This window comes from Sinocyclocheilus grahami, unplaced genomic scaffold (genome assembly GCF_001515645.1).
Source record: "Sinocyclocheilus grahami isolate Dianchi unplaced genomic scaffold, SAMN03320097.WGS_v1.1 scaffold819.1, whole genome shotgun sequence".
In the NCBI taxonomy this organism is placed as follows: domain Eukaryota; kingdom Metazoa; phylum Chordata; class Actinopteri; order Cypriniformes; family Cyprinidae; genus Sinocyclocheilus; species Sinocyclocheilus grahami.
The window spans coordinates 111,942-128,453 of NW_015505998.1; the positions used below are offsets into that span (position 1 = coordinate 111,942).

Below are 16,512 nucleotides of genomic sequence, written 5' to 3' on the forward strand. Positions count from 1 at the left end.
GTACCACCACAGATATTTCAAGAAGTCAAAAGGCATGTCCAGAACCTGGTGTCCCAGGGAATCCTCAAAGAGAGCAGCAGCCCCTGGGCATCACCCGCAGTTATCGTAATGAAAAAAGATGGCAGTGTGCGTTTCTGCTGTGATTATTGAAAGCTGAACCAAGTGACGTATAAGGACGCTTATCCGCTTCCACGGGTGGATGAGTCCTTGGATGCGTTGGGCAACCCAAACTGTTCTCTACACTGGATTTGACTGCTGGGTATTTCGTGGTGGCTGTGAGTGAGAAAGATAGGGAGAAGACAGCCGTCACCACCCCATTTGGGCTGTTTGAGTGGACCAGGATGCCGTTCGGGTTGTGCAACGTGGGTTTGACTGCTGGGTATTTCCAGGTGGCTGTGAGTGAGAAAGCTAGGGAGAAGACGGCCGTCACCACCCCATTTGGGCTGTTTGAGTGGACCAGGATGCCGTTCAGGTTGTGCAACGCTCCGGCCACCTTTCAGCGCCTGATGGGTGTGATGCTGGGTGACTTGGCCTTCGACATTCTTCTGGTCTATCTGGATGATGTCATTATCTTCTCCAGAGATTTTGAAGGCCACTGTGAGAGGTTAGAAATTGTCTTTAACCGGCTAAGACAACATGGTCTGAAGTTAAAGCCAAGCAAGTGATTCCTTCTAAGGCCAGAAGTAAAGTTCTTAGGGCACCAGATCTCTGCAGAAGGCATAAAACTGGATGACGATAAAGTTAAAGCTTTGGACACATGGCCAGTTCCCAGAAATGTGAGAGAAGTCAGGCAAGTGCTTGGTTTTATGAGCTATTACCGAAGATTTGTCCCAAGGTTCACTCAAATTGCCAAACCACTACATGCACTGGTAAGTGAAGGAAAGAGAAGCAAGACCCCAGTAACAGTCACTTGGAGCCAAGAATGCCAGACCGCGTTGGACGAGTTGAAAGGGTGTTTAATGTCCCCACCAATTCTGGCATATCCCGACTTCAGTGAGCCCTTTAGACTTACCACTGATGGAAGTCGTCACGGACTGGGAGCGGTCCTCAGCCAGAAGTAGGAGGGGATTGAGCGTGTGGTGGCATATGCAAGCAGAGGACTAAGAGGTTCAGAGAAGAATGACAAAAACTGTAGTGCATTAAAGTTGGAGCTGCTTGCATTAAAGTGGGCGATCACAGAAAAATTTAGAGAATACCTTATGTAACTTATGTACCTCTACTCAGCTAATCTTGGCACAGTTGAGCAGCGCTGGGTAGCGCAGCTGGCGGAGTACGACTTTGGAGTATGCTATAAACCTGGCCAACACAACACGAATGCGGATGAGCTGTCAAGGATCCCCTCAAGGGAGGAACCAGAGGAGGACGATGATGGAAAGGATTTCATCCGGCTAGGAGCTGACGAGGTGAGAGCATGCATGTGACCAGGCAAGAGGATTGACAAAGAGGAACCTGAAGGTAAAGCTGCGGTGCAAGCATTAATAAGAGGAGAAATAAACGGATATAGCTGGAGCAAGATAGGAAAGCAGCAGAAGAATGATCCTGTGATTGGCCCCATTTATAAAGCAGTATCTGAGAACAAGAGACCGAGTAGAATGTATTACAGTTGTATGGAGCCAAAACTGAAGAAGCTTGCCAAGGAATTTGACCATCTTAAGTTGCGTCAGGGAGTGCTGTTCAGACGCATCCTGAACCCTAGGGATGGGGAAGAGATCTGGCAGGTGGTTGTTCCTGAGCCTCTACAGCGTGTAGTGTACGAGGGACAACATGAACACGGAGGTCATTTTGGAGAGAGAAGTACATTAACTCGAATGAGACTAAGTTATTACTGGCTTACCATGTCTGCAGATGTTCCATGCTGGATAAAGCAGTGCAAGAGATGTACACTTGCCAAAGATGTTTTCCCCAGGCTTCGAGCCCCTATGACATGCAGTAATGTTTCAGCTCCATTAGAGGTCCTAGCCATGGATTACACGCAGCTTGAACAGTCTTCTGGGGGGTGTGAAAATGTGCTCGTTCTTACTGATATGTTTACCAGATTTACAGTCGCTGTTCCTACCAGGAATCAGACAGCAAATACAACGGCAAAGGCCCTGCTCAAGCACTGGTTTGTTTATTATGGCTGTCCGGCTCGCCTGCATTCTGACCAGGGCAGATGTTTTGAGGCCAACGTGATCAAAGAGCTTTGCAGGATCTATGGTATATGAAAAAGTCGTACAAGCCCATACCATCCACAGGAAAACTCTCAATGTGAGAGATTTAATCGTACCATGCATGACTTGTTAAGAACCTTACCTCCAGAGAAGAAGAGAGATTGGAAGACTCACCTTTTGGAGCTGGTAATGGCTTAACAACAGTCACGTCCATTCATCTACTGGTTATTCTCCATTCTATTTAATGTTCGGAAGGGATGCATGTTTAACAATGGATGTTCTTGGAGAAAAGGGTCTAGAAGAGGATGAGCTCGTGTGAGGCCTGGAGATCGGGTGCTACTGCGCAATTCTCAAACACGGTAGAAATAAAATTCAGGATAAATGGGAAGACAAACCATACATAGTGATAAAGCAAAACCACTTAGACATACCTGTGTTTACGGTCAAACCAGAAAAGGGGGGTCCTACAAAGGTAGTACACCGAGATCAGCTTCGGCACTGTTCATTTCCATCACCTGTAACACCGCGTACATGCCGGCGCAGTGTGAGAGACAAAACAGAGGTAGGGTATCAAAACAAGGGTATCCTACCTGTGAAGTACAGAAGTGACTATGTTGTGAAATAAAAGTTCAGAGTTTTCTATAACTTTGGGTAATAACATATAAAGTTATTCATTTATAATGTCATGTTTTTCTAATATGTTGTTTTGTGTTTCAGCGATGAATCTGCGAGAGATGTCAATGGAGTGGCAGGGTTTAGCAGGGGGGAATGTAACGGGTATATTATTTTGAAAAGTATGGAAGTTCTAAGCGGCCATGCATTATTTTTTTCCCCCCTTGTTTTCTCGTTATAACGACTTATTTTCTCGTTATATCGACATAACGAGAGTTGTTTTCTCGTTATAATGACTTATTTTCTCGTTATATCGACATAACGAGAGTTGTTTTCTCGTTATAACGACTTAATTGTCTCAATATATATATATATATATATATTTTTTTTTTCTCGTGATCTCGACATAAAAAAAGTTTTTCTCTAAGTTACAAAACTGCGCTAACAGGTGGCACTATTGACCTGAATATAACTGATGTGGTGTTGTAGGCTAAGCTTTACTGTACGCGTTTGGGATAGAATATGAACTTTGTTTTCTCGTTATAACAACTTAATTATTTTTTCGTTATATCGACATAACGAGAGTTGTTTTCTCGTTATAACGACTTAAATTTCTCGTGATCTCGACATAAAAAAAGTTTTTCTCTAAGTTACAAAACTGCGCTAACAGGTGGCACTATTGACCTGAATATAACTGATGTGGTGTTGTAGGCTAAGCTTTACTGTACGCGTTTGGGATAGAATATGAACTACCTCGTGATCGCTATAATTTGTACAGTATTGTTCATTAGGCTACTGACATTTAATTCATTCATAAATGTTAAATGCTTGAATCAATATGACTATTTTGTGTATTAAGTTCTTGCTAGATGCATGAGTTTCACCAACGCGTTCTGTTGTTCATCAGGTGTTCATTTCTAATGCTCAATCAGCACTTAATTAATCACATAATTATCTCATTAACTTTAACACTGCTTCAGTGTTACTTTAAGACTCTTTTAGAGTGGGACCATATATGCTCCGAGTAGTGTTAATTTAACACTCAGGATTTTACTGTGTACTAAAACTTTAACCAAAATGAAGACAAAAATCAAAATTCATCACAGCTTTTCTGAGAGTGTAGTAAACCCCACTTGAGTGCTATGGATATGTTGTCATTTATGCAGTGTGTGTGTGAATAGTTCCTGATTTTTAATAGTCTCTTTAAATGTGAAATTGCACATTATAAAAAAAACAACTTGAAACTAATACTGTTCTCTTCTGCTCAGGTCCAGCAGTACCCGTAGGTGTTGATGTACAGGTAGAGAGTTTGGACAGTATCTCCGAAGTAGATATGGTAAGAAAAGTTTTATTATTTGGTCAGTGATTGTTATAAATTGTTTATTATAATGTAAGGCATATTTCATTCCAAAAACAACTATATTTTACATAAAGAAAATGAAGAATTTTTTTTTGTGCATGAGCTTTGCATAGTTGTCATGGCCATTAAGCAAACAAACAAACAAACAAACAAACAAACATTAATGCCAAAAAACCAAACACTGTACATTAAAGAAAATCTCCCTTTCTTTTAAAATCAAAATCAGCATTAATTAAACTCCGCACATTAAAAGTGATGCATGCATACTTTACAAATTGAAATAATGTATGATTTTTTCCCATTAACATAATGAGAATGTGATTCTTAACATTAAAGTAGGCTACTTGCAGTCCAAATGATATCAGGAAGATTGCATGGATTATATTTGGAGCTCAGCATCAGTGATTAACCTTTCCTTCTGAAAGCATCGGAGATGTGTCTAGACATGCTTTTATTTAGCATATCAGTGCCGGTGTTTACCAGTGAGCATGGATGTGATTTTACATAATATGCTAGAGGATAATCCATGAGGTTTACGCAGTGACATCACAGAGAATCAGCCAATCAGGATCAGTCCATCCCGTTTGAAGGCTTGTAAAAGTGCTGACATCCCTCAGTAATGCCAACAGATTGATAATATTTCACAAGGCTTTAGGCAGTTTGAAGATGCATGTCAACACCTTGCATAAAAAATTTAAAAAAAAATTAGGTTTAAATTGGACTAAGCAAATTTATTTTGTAACCACATCAACAGTATCTGCACTGTTAAAGCTGCACTATGCTGTTTTATTCTATATTCTGTTATGGTTGAGATCACATGATCAGATGGTATTAGTAACAAGACAACTGTCATGTCGGCTAGTCAAATATGAACAAAACCAATCTAAACAATTACCAGGAATTTACAGGATCAAAGAGGATTATTTTACAATAAATTACTGTAGTCAGAAATTTGCTGTGAAATCAATGCATGCTGGGCCATTTTCTTGTAAACTTCCTGTGAATGAACAGCAGAATGATGCTAACATCACAGTAATTTACTGCTCTTGTTTTACTGTGAATTCACATTATAAAGTTGTCTTTAACTGTGCCACTGTGAGACATTTAGTTGTTTACTACTGTAATTGTTTTGAAGTCACCATAATGGTGATTGGTGATCCTATTTGTTTGGGCTCTTCGACCTTGCATATTCATATTCAAATTGCTGATCTAGTCATGTCAGAAGGTGACAAATGAAAACATTTGTCAAAATGATGATAAGCTAGAATATGAAATAAGCTAGTTGCCTGACTTTAAGACAGTCAAAATAGCATGAACATGAAGTTTTTATTTTAGCATTATTTAAGCATGAAGATGAATCAATAACGGATTTCATATTCATAACTGTTTGTGCAGGGATCTTTCACAATACTGAAGCAACTGCTGAGAAACATCTTTGAAAGATGTGACATCAATTCTTGAAATACAAAACACAATGGTAACATTCAACAAATAAAACAACACTTACAATATAAACCAGCAACCCAAACTGCAAAAAGTGAACCAAAAACAAGTTATAGCAGAAATAAAACCAAGAATTAAAAACTCTACAGCATGATCTATTCATGCTGCATTGCATGATGGGTGCCTTCAGAGTACATCTGCACTGTAGAAACACAGTATAATGCTGTTTGTTCACAAGAAATTTCTGAGAGTGCAGTTAGAGACAAGAGAAGTCCCACTGTGAAATTACTGTGTAAGTAATGCAATTATTAACCTGGAATACACTGTCATTTCACACTAAAAATTTTAACAGTGCATGCATGTAGAATTTAAGGTGACAGATATTCAATTATTGAATATGGACATTTGCACATATTCAGCCACAATGAAAGTGGTTGCTGCACATACTTCATAAAGTTTTTTCATAAAGTGTTTATCTCAGGATTTGTCACATGCAAGCCCTTTAATAGCACAGATGACAAGATCTCGCTGTCTCAGTTTCTCATTCAGAAGTTTCACACCACCTCCAGATTGGCCTTCTACAGCAGCACAGGTGCACATGCCTAATTTTAAATAGTAAACTAGGCAGTTCTCTTTCAGTTTCAGAAGATACAGGCTGTCTACTAGTGCATGACGTGCCAGACATCTTTTCATTTTTTTTATTTTTTGTGCATGCATATAAAGAATCAGAAGGAGCTTTATTACCAAGTATATTTACACTTTGTAACAAGTACAATTTGACTTGGCAACAGGAGCTTCCAGTGCAGAAGAAAGTACATACATAGTGCAAACATACATGATAGTGCAGACATGCATAGAATCACAGATGATGAAATAACACTAATATAAGAAAAAAAGAAAAATAAATAATGCACTATATACAGAAATAGAAATATATAGAAAAAAACCATATAATTGTTTAAATGAACGTACAGGTATGTTATTTACAAGTGTACCGTTTATGTAGTTTACAATTTCCAGATACTATGTATAAAAGTGTCAGATATAAAGGGCTAAATCAGTTTATTTGGCATCTGATTTGAGCAACTTTGGACTTTGTCATGAGTGGCTTCTTTTTGTATGCATTTTATATGCACGCATTATGCGTTTGAGGCAGTCATTAAATTGAAGCTCATGGAAACAGAATGCAGCGATTATGGTAATGTGATTATGTTCAGTACACAGCAAAATCATCAGTGATAAATCAATATAGTTCAGTGTTTATATGTTTCTTCTCTACAGAGAGTAGAAGTAACACTAAAGTAGTGTTGCTGTTAATTAATAAAACAAGTTCACTCTACATGTGATTATTGTCCGTTTGTGACGACACCTGCTGTTATCAAGCATGAAGAGACAAGAAGAACAAAAAAGAGAACAGAGTTTAAAGGCATTTTTTAGGTTTATTCATTTTTTATTAAGACTTGGGTGCTCAAGAGTACCCTTAAGAAACTATATTTAAGTTCAATCCTTGCTCAGATTTCAGAATCAGAAAACTGCATTTTCTTTTACTAGAACCTGTTCTCATTTCATATCTCCTGCAGGTTGGTACAATCGTCTTTACATCAACTTCAGTCTGCGTCGTCATATCTTCTTCTTCCTGCTTCAGACGTACTTTCCCGCCACTCTGATGGTCATGTTGTCATGGGTGTCCTTCTGGATCGACTGTCGAGCTGTTCCTGCACGAGTCTCGTTAGGTGAATTCATTGGGGAAACCAGTGGGATTGTTTGGCTGAATGCTTAAATATGTCCAGGATTTCACAACCATTGTTGATATAAGCAGTTTCTTATATCTTTCTTACATAGATTTAAGATCAAGAATATCCAATATATTGAGGCTGCCAAACAAAACAATGCGACTACACTAATGTAGGGGACTGTGTGAAAAGAGTATTTGTTATTGTTCTATTTTTAAATCAAGGTTGAAAACTACAGTGTGTATTGAAAAGAATCACGCCTATAAAATAATCACATTTTGTTGCTTTGCAGCCTGAAATGAAGATGGACACAGTTTTTGTTTTATCCAGCTGTATTTACTCAGTGCAACTTATAACATTCAAGTGAAAGATATAACACCAACATGTCAAAAAAAAATTATAAACCAGAATACTGAGTTGGAAAAAGGATCACCCCATAAAGATGACTTGTAAACTCAAATCAGGTGTAACTAATCATCTTCTCAATGGCACACAAAGCCATTTGACTTTCATCTGTGATCAGCTGTGCTCATTTTGATCCGCTCAGCATGAAAAGAGCTTTCCTGGAGCATTTCAGTCCTTAGTAGTGCAACTGACGAAAACAATCAACTAGACTTGGCAACAGGAGCTTCCAGTGCAGAAGAAAGTACATACATAGTGCAAACATACATGATAGTGCAGACATGCATAGAATCACAGATGATGAAATAACACTAATATAAGAAAAAAAGAAAAATAAATAATGCACTATATACAGAAATAGAAATATATAGAAAAAAACCATATAATTGTTTAAATGAACGTACAGGTATGTTATTTACAAGTGTACCGTTTATGTAGTTTACAATTTCCAGATACTATGTATAAAAGTGTCAGATATAAAGGGCTAAATCAGTTTATTTGGCATCTGATTTGAGCAACTTTGGACTTTGTCATGAGTGGCTTCTTTTTGTATGCATTTTATATGCACGCATTATGCGTTTGAGGCAGTCATTAAATTGAAGCTCATGGAAACAGAATGCAGCGATTATGGTAATGTGATTATGTTCAGTACACAGCAAAATCATCAGTGATAAATCAATATAGTTCAGTGTTTATATGTTTCTTCTCTACAGAGAGTAGAAGTAACACTAAAGTAGTGTTGCTGTTAATTAATAAAACAAGTTCACTCTACATGTGATTATTGTCCGTTTGTGACGACACCTGCTGTTATCAAGCATGAAGAGACAAGAAGAACAAAAAAGAGAACAGAGTTTAAAGGCATTTTTTAGGTTTATTAATTTTTTATTAAGACTTGGGTGCTCAAGAGTACCCTTAAGAAACTATATTTAAGTTCAATCCTTGCTCAGATTTCAGAATCAGAAAACTGCATTTTCTTTTACTAGAACCTGTTCTCATTTCATATCTCCTGCAGGTTGGTACAATCGTCTTTACATCAACTTCAGTCTGCGTCGTCATATCTTCTTCTTCCTGCTTCAGACGTACTTTCCCGCCACTCTGATGGTCATGTTGTCATGGGTGTCCTTCTGGATCGACTGTCGAGCTGTTCCTGCACGAGTCTCGTTAGGTGAATTCATTGGGGAAACCAGTGGGATTGTTTGGCTGAATGCTTAAATATGTCCAGGATTTCACAACCATTGTTGATATAAGCAGTTTCTTATATCTTTCTTACATAGATTTAAGATCAAGAATATCCAATATATTGAGGCTGCCAAACAAAACAATGCGACTACACTAATGTAGGGGACTGTGTGAAAAGAGTATTTGTTATTGTTCTATTTTTAAATCAAGGTTGAAAACTACAGTGTGTATTGAAAAGAATCACGCCTATAAAATAATCACATTTTGTTGCTTTGCAGCCTGAAATGAAGATGGACACAGTTTTTGTTTTATCCAGCTGTATTTACTCAGTGCAACTTATAACATTCAAGTGAAAGATATAACACCAACATGTCAAAAAAAAATTATAAACCAGAATACTGAGTTGGAAAAAGGATCACCCCATAAAGATGACTTGTAAACTCAAATCAGGTGTAACTAATCATCTTCTCAATGGCACACAAAGCCATTTGACTTTCATCTGTGATCAGCTGTGCTCATTTTGATCCGCTCAGCATGAAAAGAGCTTTCCTGGAGCATTTCAGTCCTTAGTAGTGCAACTGACGAAAACAATCAACTATCGGTGGCAAAAGATCTCCGGATAAAGTTGTGGACAGGCACAAGTCAGGAGATGGATACATTTTTTTTAAAAGCCTTTATCAATGCCTAGAAGCACAGTGAAGTCTGTTATTAAGAAGTGGACGGTATTTGGTACAACACAGACCCTCCCTGGATCAGGTATTTAGTTGCAGGAGTTTATGACAAAGAGTGGTCATTGTGTGCATGTGACAACAATATCACTAATTCTCCACAAATGTGGCTTGTATGAGAGGGTTGCAAGAAAAAAGCCACTCCTCAAGAAAGGCCACATGCAGTCACGACCGAGCTTTGCCAAAACACACCTTGAAGATTCTGAAGCAGATGAGACTAAAATTGAATTATTTGGCCTTATTAACACCAAACAATATGTCTGGCTGAAATCCAATACCGCTCACAATCCGGATAAATATTCGGGCAAATATTCCAAAGTCTAGATGTGCAAAGTTAGTAGAGACAAATCCTAACAGACTAAAGGCTGTAATTAAAGCAAAAGGTGCTTCAACAAAATACTGACACAAGAGCATGATCCTTTTTCCAACTTTATTTTTTTATGACATGTTGGTGTTCTATCTTTCACTTGGATGTTATAAGTTGCACTGAGTAAATGCAACTGGATAAAACAAAAACTGTGGCCGTCTTCATTTACAAAATGTTTTTTTTTTTAAAGTGGGGTGATTTTTTTTTTCTATACCCACTGTACTTAGTTTGAGATCCTAGTAAATTGAGAAATGACCGCTTTCTGAAAACTCAAGACTTGTGTAGGTGATTTTACACATTTAATGAATAATTTTAAACAATGTTAACAGTGGACAAATATAATAATGTCCCGTTTCACTACTTTGAGGAGCACGGAGGAGCGAGGAGACGAGGAGTGGCATTCAAACATATAGGTTTTAATCACATCCAGGGAACAAGGAAAACACACATAGCAAGGGTAGATGTATACAATTCCGGACAAAGGACAACAGAATGGGCTAGGACTCAAGTAGGGCAGATAACAAGGGGCAGACAGGTGAGGAGGATAACTACTAACAAGGAACACCTGGAACACATAGAACTAAATGGGGACAGGAACCGGAAGGACCAAATAAGGGCAAGGGGAGCAAAACACACACAAAACAAGGAATAGGTCTGACAAATAACTGCAATAGATTGCCGTTGCATCAATACCTGTTACAGCCATTGCAAGTTAAATCAATTGCCACTACAATAAAAATTCTGCAGTGCACCAGTGTTGGGGAAAAAGTCAAAGTTAATTTTTCAAAGTAATGCATTGTTACTTTTGTGTTACTTTTTGTCACCTGAACTGGACTTATTTTTAAGAACAAAAAAGTTATGTTTTTGGAAACTGTAAAGACACTTTCACACCAAAAGTGAAATTAATAAGCCTCAACCTGAAGAAAGTGCTGCTGCACTTACTCCCAATTTCTCTCAACATGAGAGGGAACAGGAGAGCTCTCAGTCAATAAATGGGAAAACAAAGTAACTTGTGTTCCTTATTTGAAAAAGTAACATAGATATTTTCTAGTAAATTTAAAAGTAATGTGTTACTTTAATTATTAGGGTAGAGTTGAAAAATTATCATATTTTAGTGACAATGACATAAATTATAAACACATATGAAAAATGTCATAAGTTTTCATGTTATTAGATTTTCAACAAAAATTAAATTAGTACCAAGAGGGAGTTTTGCCCCACAGGTGATGTAAAATGCCCCCAGTCTGACAAAGCAATTTGCTTTATACATTTACAGCAAAATCAGAGTACAGGCAGTTTTAGCCAGAAATTAAAAAGAATATAATTAATAATTAATTATGAATTACAAAATTATAATAGCCGATTTGAAAAATGTTGTTAGCTGATGCTAACTAGCTACCTGATGCTAACTTAAGGTAATTTTTAAATATAAAGTCGAAATATTTTTATTCATCATTTGATGGAAAAACAAAGGATTTGATGTTCAGAACAGAGTAACTAGTAATTAAGCCAGGCACCCTGGGGGCGTTTTACCCCCCTGACTATGTTTGAAAAAAAAAAAAACATTGTCATTCTGAAAATATAATTATATTTTTTCTTAAATAACACATACTACCTATCGACAGGGCTTACTATTCTCATATAATATATACTGTAACTGTGATGTTCTACAAAACAACAAGCTTTAAAACTTTTTCTTTCTGCTGAAAATGAGATCACTTACTTCTCAGGTACATCACCAGTGTGAGCTTCATGGTGGATACTTATACATCACTCTTGTCCATGTAGTCCATAGTTACAACAAAAATGTATCTGGACTTTATCTAGTGGTTATTTTGGGAAAAAACAATAGGGGGCGTTTTCCTCCACTCTACCCTACTTGAAAAAGTCATCTGATTATGTAACTTGCCACTGCTGTGCACACATTAAAGAAAGAAAGATAGACCCAGTGCATTTAAAAAAACAGAAAATACTTCAACACTATTGAACATTTAGGGATACAGACCAATAGTTCTCTTTCTTAACACTTATAAAATCTCTTTCTTAACACTTTGGGGGCATCTATAAGACACCATTTTCAATTAAAACCGGGAAAGAATGATGTATTTTAGCTATTCATTTACATAACAACTGTGTTTTGGGAGCCTGAAAATGCAAACTTTTAAAAATTGCTTTCAAATTTTTTTTGCAAATATAGTCCAATCAAAAAGTAATGTTTTTAAGACATTTTACACAAAATTGGATTAAAATACAAAACTTTTTTTTGTTTCTGCCCTGTGTTACACTAGTGCATAGTTGGTGTGAAGATGAAATAGAGACAAACTGAAGGAAAAAAAAAACAACCGTCAAAACCCTTACAGTATTCTTAGCAAAATGTCACTGTCATTTCTTGTAGGCATCACGACGGTGCTCACCATGTCCACCATCATCACTGGAGTGAACGCCTCCATGCCCAGAGTCTCCTACATCAAAGCCGTGGACATTTACCTGTGGGTCAGCTTCGTCTTTGTCTTTTTATCGGTAATTGAGTATGCTGCCATAAACTACCTGACCACAGTGCATGATGGGACAGATCGCAAATCAAAGGAGAAGGTAAATGCACAACTGATTTTCAAGTACATTCGAATAATCTCCTTTTTTTGCTAACAGTAATTTTCACTATCACTTGCCTTTATGCACCTTCATTATATGAGCTTGACAAAACATACTTTTTGTACAGTTTGTGGTATTTAAGCTATTGTTTTTATAAGGTGTCTAACAAATTTACATTTATTAATGGGAAAATTGGCACACTGTGGTTTAAATTAGATTTATACCTTCAGAATATGGATGCAATTTTAAAAATTTGGAAATTTGACACATTTGACCTGGCTACTTGGAGTAGTAAAATAATCAGTCACACAAACCCTAATTTATAAAAAGGTTTTACAATTTAACAGCTGTATTTGAACAGTAATGTAATGGGCTATTATTCTTGTAAACGGACTCCAGCATTTCAGAAATAAAAGTATTTTTAAAATGCATCCACGTTACTGTGAAGCACATTACGGTGCTTGGCAGTGGTCAAACAATAATTGCAAAATAACATACTTGTGAATTAATAGATAGCAGTTAACATGGCCTTGATGTTTTGGGGAATTTTTACATGGGTGGTACGTAGGAGAAAAACACCAACATTCTGGATTCGGGCGGCAATAATATCACAGACTAGCCCCTGTGAATGTTGAAATTTCCTTACTTCCCTATGACGTAAAGTTTTTAGGAGGATTTTGTGAAGCCAATATTTAAATTTTGTAATGCATGTAAAGGTAATTTTCACAACATGGAGGCAAGTTAAAAGTTCTTTAAATGGATATGGAAGTGTTTGTGTTTTTCCATTTTAGCCTTTACCCTGGACATGTGACATATCCCACGCAAGGACTATGATTCTGGATGAAGCGTACAGTAAGCCTGATGCCAATAGCCTGGCAGGATATACCCAGGCCCCTGTCTCCACTGAGGAGGCTGCAGATAAACAGGACCACATGGTGGTGTGCCTGTCTTTGGCAAATGAGGCCACAGGAGCCAAGAGGAAGACCCTTCGAGGCCTACGTATCATCCAAAACACTCACGTCATTGATGCCTACTCTCGCATTATCTTTCCAGGGGCCTTTATATTCTTCAATCTGATCTATTGGTCTGTATACTGCTGAACTGCCTTGCAAAGAGATTGTGGTTGTAACATATTGAAATACATACATATTAAAGATGCACTAAGCGATTTTTGAAAAACGCTTTTTACCACAGTGTCGGACCGAGTCCCAAAACACACTTGCAGCAAGGGGCATGTCTAGTAATGATAGGAAGAAGAGAGGGATGGATATTAGCATCGACTATAGATAGAGAGAGACGGCAAATTAAATTTCAGAGGAACAAAACATTAAAAAGAAGGGTTACGATCAGGCAAGAGGTTGGACCCACGTAAATATTGGAGCAGCTTTCCAGCGGTGGAGAAACTCAAGGAGCGGAAGTGAATCGGAAGCAGAGGTTGCTTTGTTTCTTCTTGATAGGCGAGTTACGTTGATTTTGCTTTTTCACACAACTTTTCTGTGTTGGCTTTTGCTTGAATATGCTGCGGCCGGCAGTCATAGCAGATTTTGCCATTGTCGTTGCCAGGGTTGTTTACGAACGTGTGGGGCGGAGTTAGGAAAATAGGGGGGAGTTCCTGTTGGGGTATGGGAGTGTTTGTTTTGGTGCTTTCAAATATCAATATCGTTTGGCAAAAATCGCTTCGTGCACCTTTAACAAAAGTAGAAGAAAATTGTTATTTGTTATTGATTGAAAGTAAAGAGACAACACAGGTAAACGAAAGATCATGACATAATGTACACCCAGCTAGCAGATGTACATTCTTGGATAAGAAAGATGTATATGTGAGAATCCTATTTGTTGATTGCATTTACAGATTTTAAATTACTGTGGTACTATTTTCAAAAGTAAGTGGTAAGTTTTTAAAAGTCTTTGTTTTGCATATTCAGTTTGAAATTACCTGTTGCTGTAGACACAGTCATATCAGAATAGAGATTACACATACAAAAGCCATAATAAAATATATTTATATAAGTAAATTATCTTGAAAGAACACATAAAAAGTATACAGGAAAATATTTTATTTTACAGTATTTCTACAACGAGTGGTTGCATTGTCAACAAATAAATGTAAACACTTTACTCTAAATAGGGAATCTCAAATGAATTGACATCAAGCCTGTCCTACACATTTGGCCATACATTTTCATCAAGATCACAGTGAATATCTTCTTTGTTCAAGCACCATGATAAAAACATTCTGGCATGATGGGTCCAGGCTTGACATTGCTGTGCAGTTATGTTATGTCATTGTATGGCGTGGCATGTTTATGGGGATGGTGATCGTACACCTTTCACCTCCAAGCAGCAAAGAGTTTGGGTTGAGGAAAGGGGAATATGGTGGGAGATATAGGAACATGAACCAAGGATAAGCCTGAAACCACTCCAAAATGGTTGATTTTCCCACACAATAACACAACTGATGTCTTCACTGTGACAGGCCTGTTCAAATTCTTCCAGAAAAGCTATCGGGTGTTCAGTGCTGCATCCAAGAAATGGTCTACAGACTACCACACTGTCTTCACATATAGCTGCACACATTGAGATGATTCCCCCAAGTTGTCCAGGCTAAAATATGGCCTGGACTTCATTTGAAATAACAGTACGCTGTCTTCTGCCTATGTTTCTCTGATGACCACTTCTTTGTTGAGGCCCACGCCTACCTGTTTAGCTGGATCCACGTCTACCTCTTTGATCCGCAACAGGTCTTCCAGTCTATCCTTCTCCATGTTTGCATATTGCAAATGCTCACAGAAATTTGTACGAATAAGCTATCCATTTGTGATCACCAGGTAAAAAAACAAAACAAAAAATCAGTAATTGGGATTTTTCAGTATTGTTTTATTCTGACTCTTAACGGCAATTACTGTAGTTTATTTTACTAACATATTTGAAAATATGCTGAAATGTTTGAAAAAAGTGCATTTTGATGATCTGTTGTGATATTAAAGGGTTAGTTCACCCAAAAATTAAAATTAGCTCATGAATTACTCACCCTCAAGGCATCCTAGGTGTATATGACTTTCATACAAATCCAGTCGGAGTTATATTAAAAATGGTCTTTGATCTTTCAAGCTGTTTAATGACAGTAAGCGGATGTTGGAGTGCATCAGTCCAAAAGAAGTGAAATAAAGTGCATCCATTTTTGTAGACTGGAAACTGAGACTGAGACTGGTTTTCCTTTGCTAAAGTAAGGAAACTTTGCTTCCTTTGCTCCTGTAAACAAATGTTGGTTTTCACGAGACTGCTGCTCCCGTGTACAACTGTTGGCGCAAGCTACATTAAAGTTATTATTACGTTTTGAATATGGATATTTTTCTTACAAAAACACATTGATCACAGGAGGCCTTTGTTCACCCCCCGAAACCGTGTGAGGCACTTTTTATTATGGATGAATGTGCTTTATTTCACTTCTTTTGGACTGATGAACTGTAACACCCGCTGACTGCCATTAAACAGCTTGGAAGATCAAAGTAAATTTTTTATATAAATCCGATTGGATTCATCTGAAAGAAGGAAGTCATATATGCCTAGGATGGCTTGGGGGTGAGTAAATAATGGGCTAATTTTCATTTTTGGGTGAACTATCCCTTTAAACTGTAATGCCATAGAGCCCTAACAGCTTGACAGGTGACCATATTTTGACTAGAAGGACAGATGTTTTGGCCCTGGAACAATATTCCTGTGAGGCAAGCATAGCCCTACCCCATCCATAACACTAATGCACTAATGTAAAACAATAATGTAGCTCTAAAATAATAAAGGGGTCATATGATGCGATTTCGAGTTTTCCTTTCTCTTTGGAGTGTTACAAGCTGATTGTGCATAGATAAGATCCCTGAAGTTGCAAAGACTAAAGTCTCAAAACCAAAGAGATATTATTTATCAAAGTTGAGACTCTGCCACGCCC

The 16,512-nt window shown here is 37.6% G+C and overlaps 1 protein-coding gene across 1 annotated transcript in view; it reads left to right on the top strand.

Moving 5' to 3' along the window:
* LOC107562336 (gamma-aminobutyric acid receptor subunit rho-2-like) overlaps window positions 1-13,731 on the top strand; it is a 23,250-nt gene extending 9,519 nt beyond the window's left edge. The window contains exons 3-8 of the mRNA XM_016246971.1: window positions 4,031-4,098; window positions 6,064-6,157; window positions 7,146-7,298; window positions 8,713-8,865; window positions 12,370-12,566; window positions 13,358-13,731. Of these exons, the coding sequence (XP_016102457.1) occupies window positions 4,031-4,098; window positions 6,064-6,157; window positions 7,146-7,298; window positions 8,713-8,865; window positions 12,370-12,566; window positions 13,358-13,666 (974 nt within the window). The 3' untranslated portion in view covers window positions 13,667-13,731. The remainder of the gene's footprint in view (window positions 1-4,030; window positions 4,099-6,063; window positions 6,158-7,145; window positions 7,299-8,712; window positions 8,866-12,369; window positions 12,567-13,357) is intronic.
* Window positions 13,732-16,512: the final 2,781 nt, after the last annotated feature.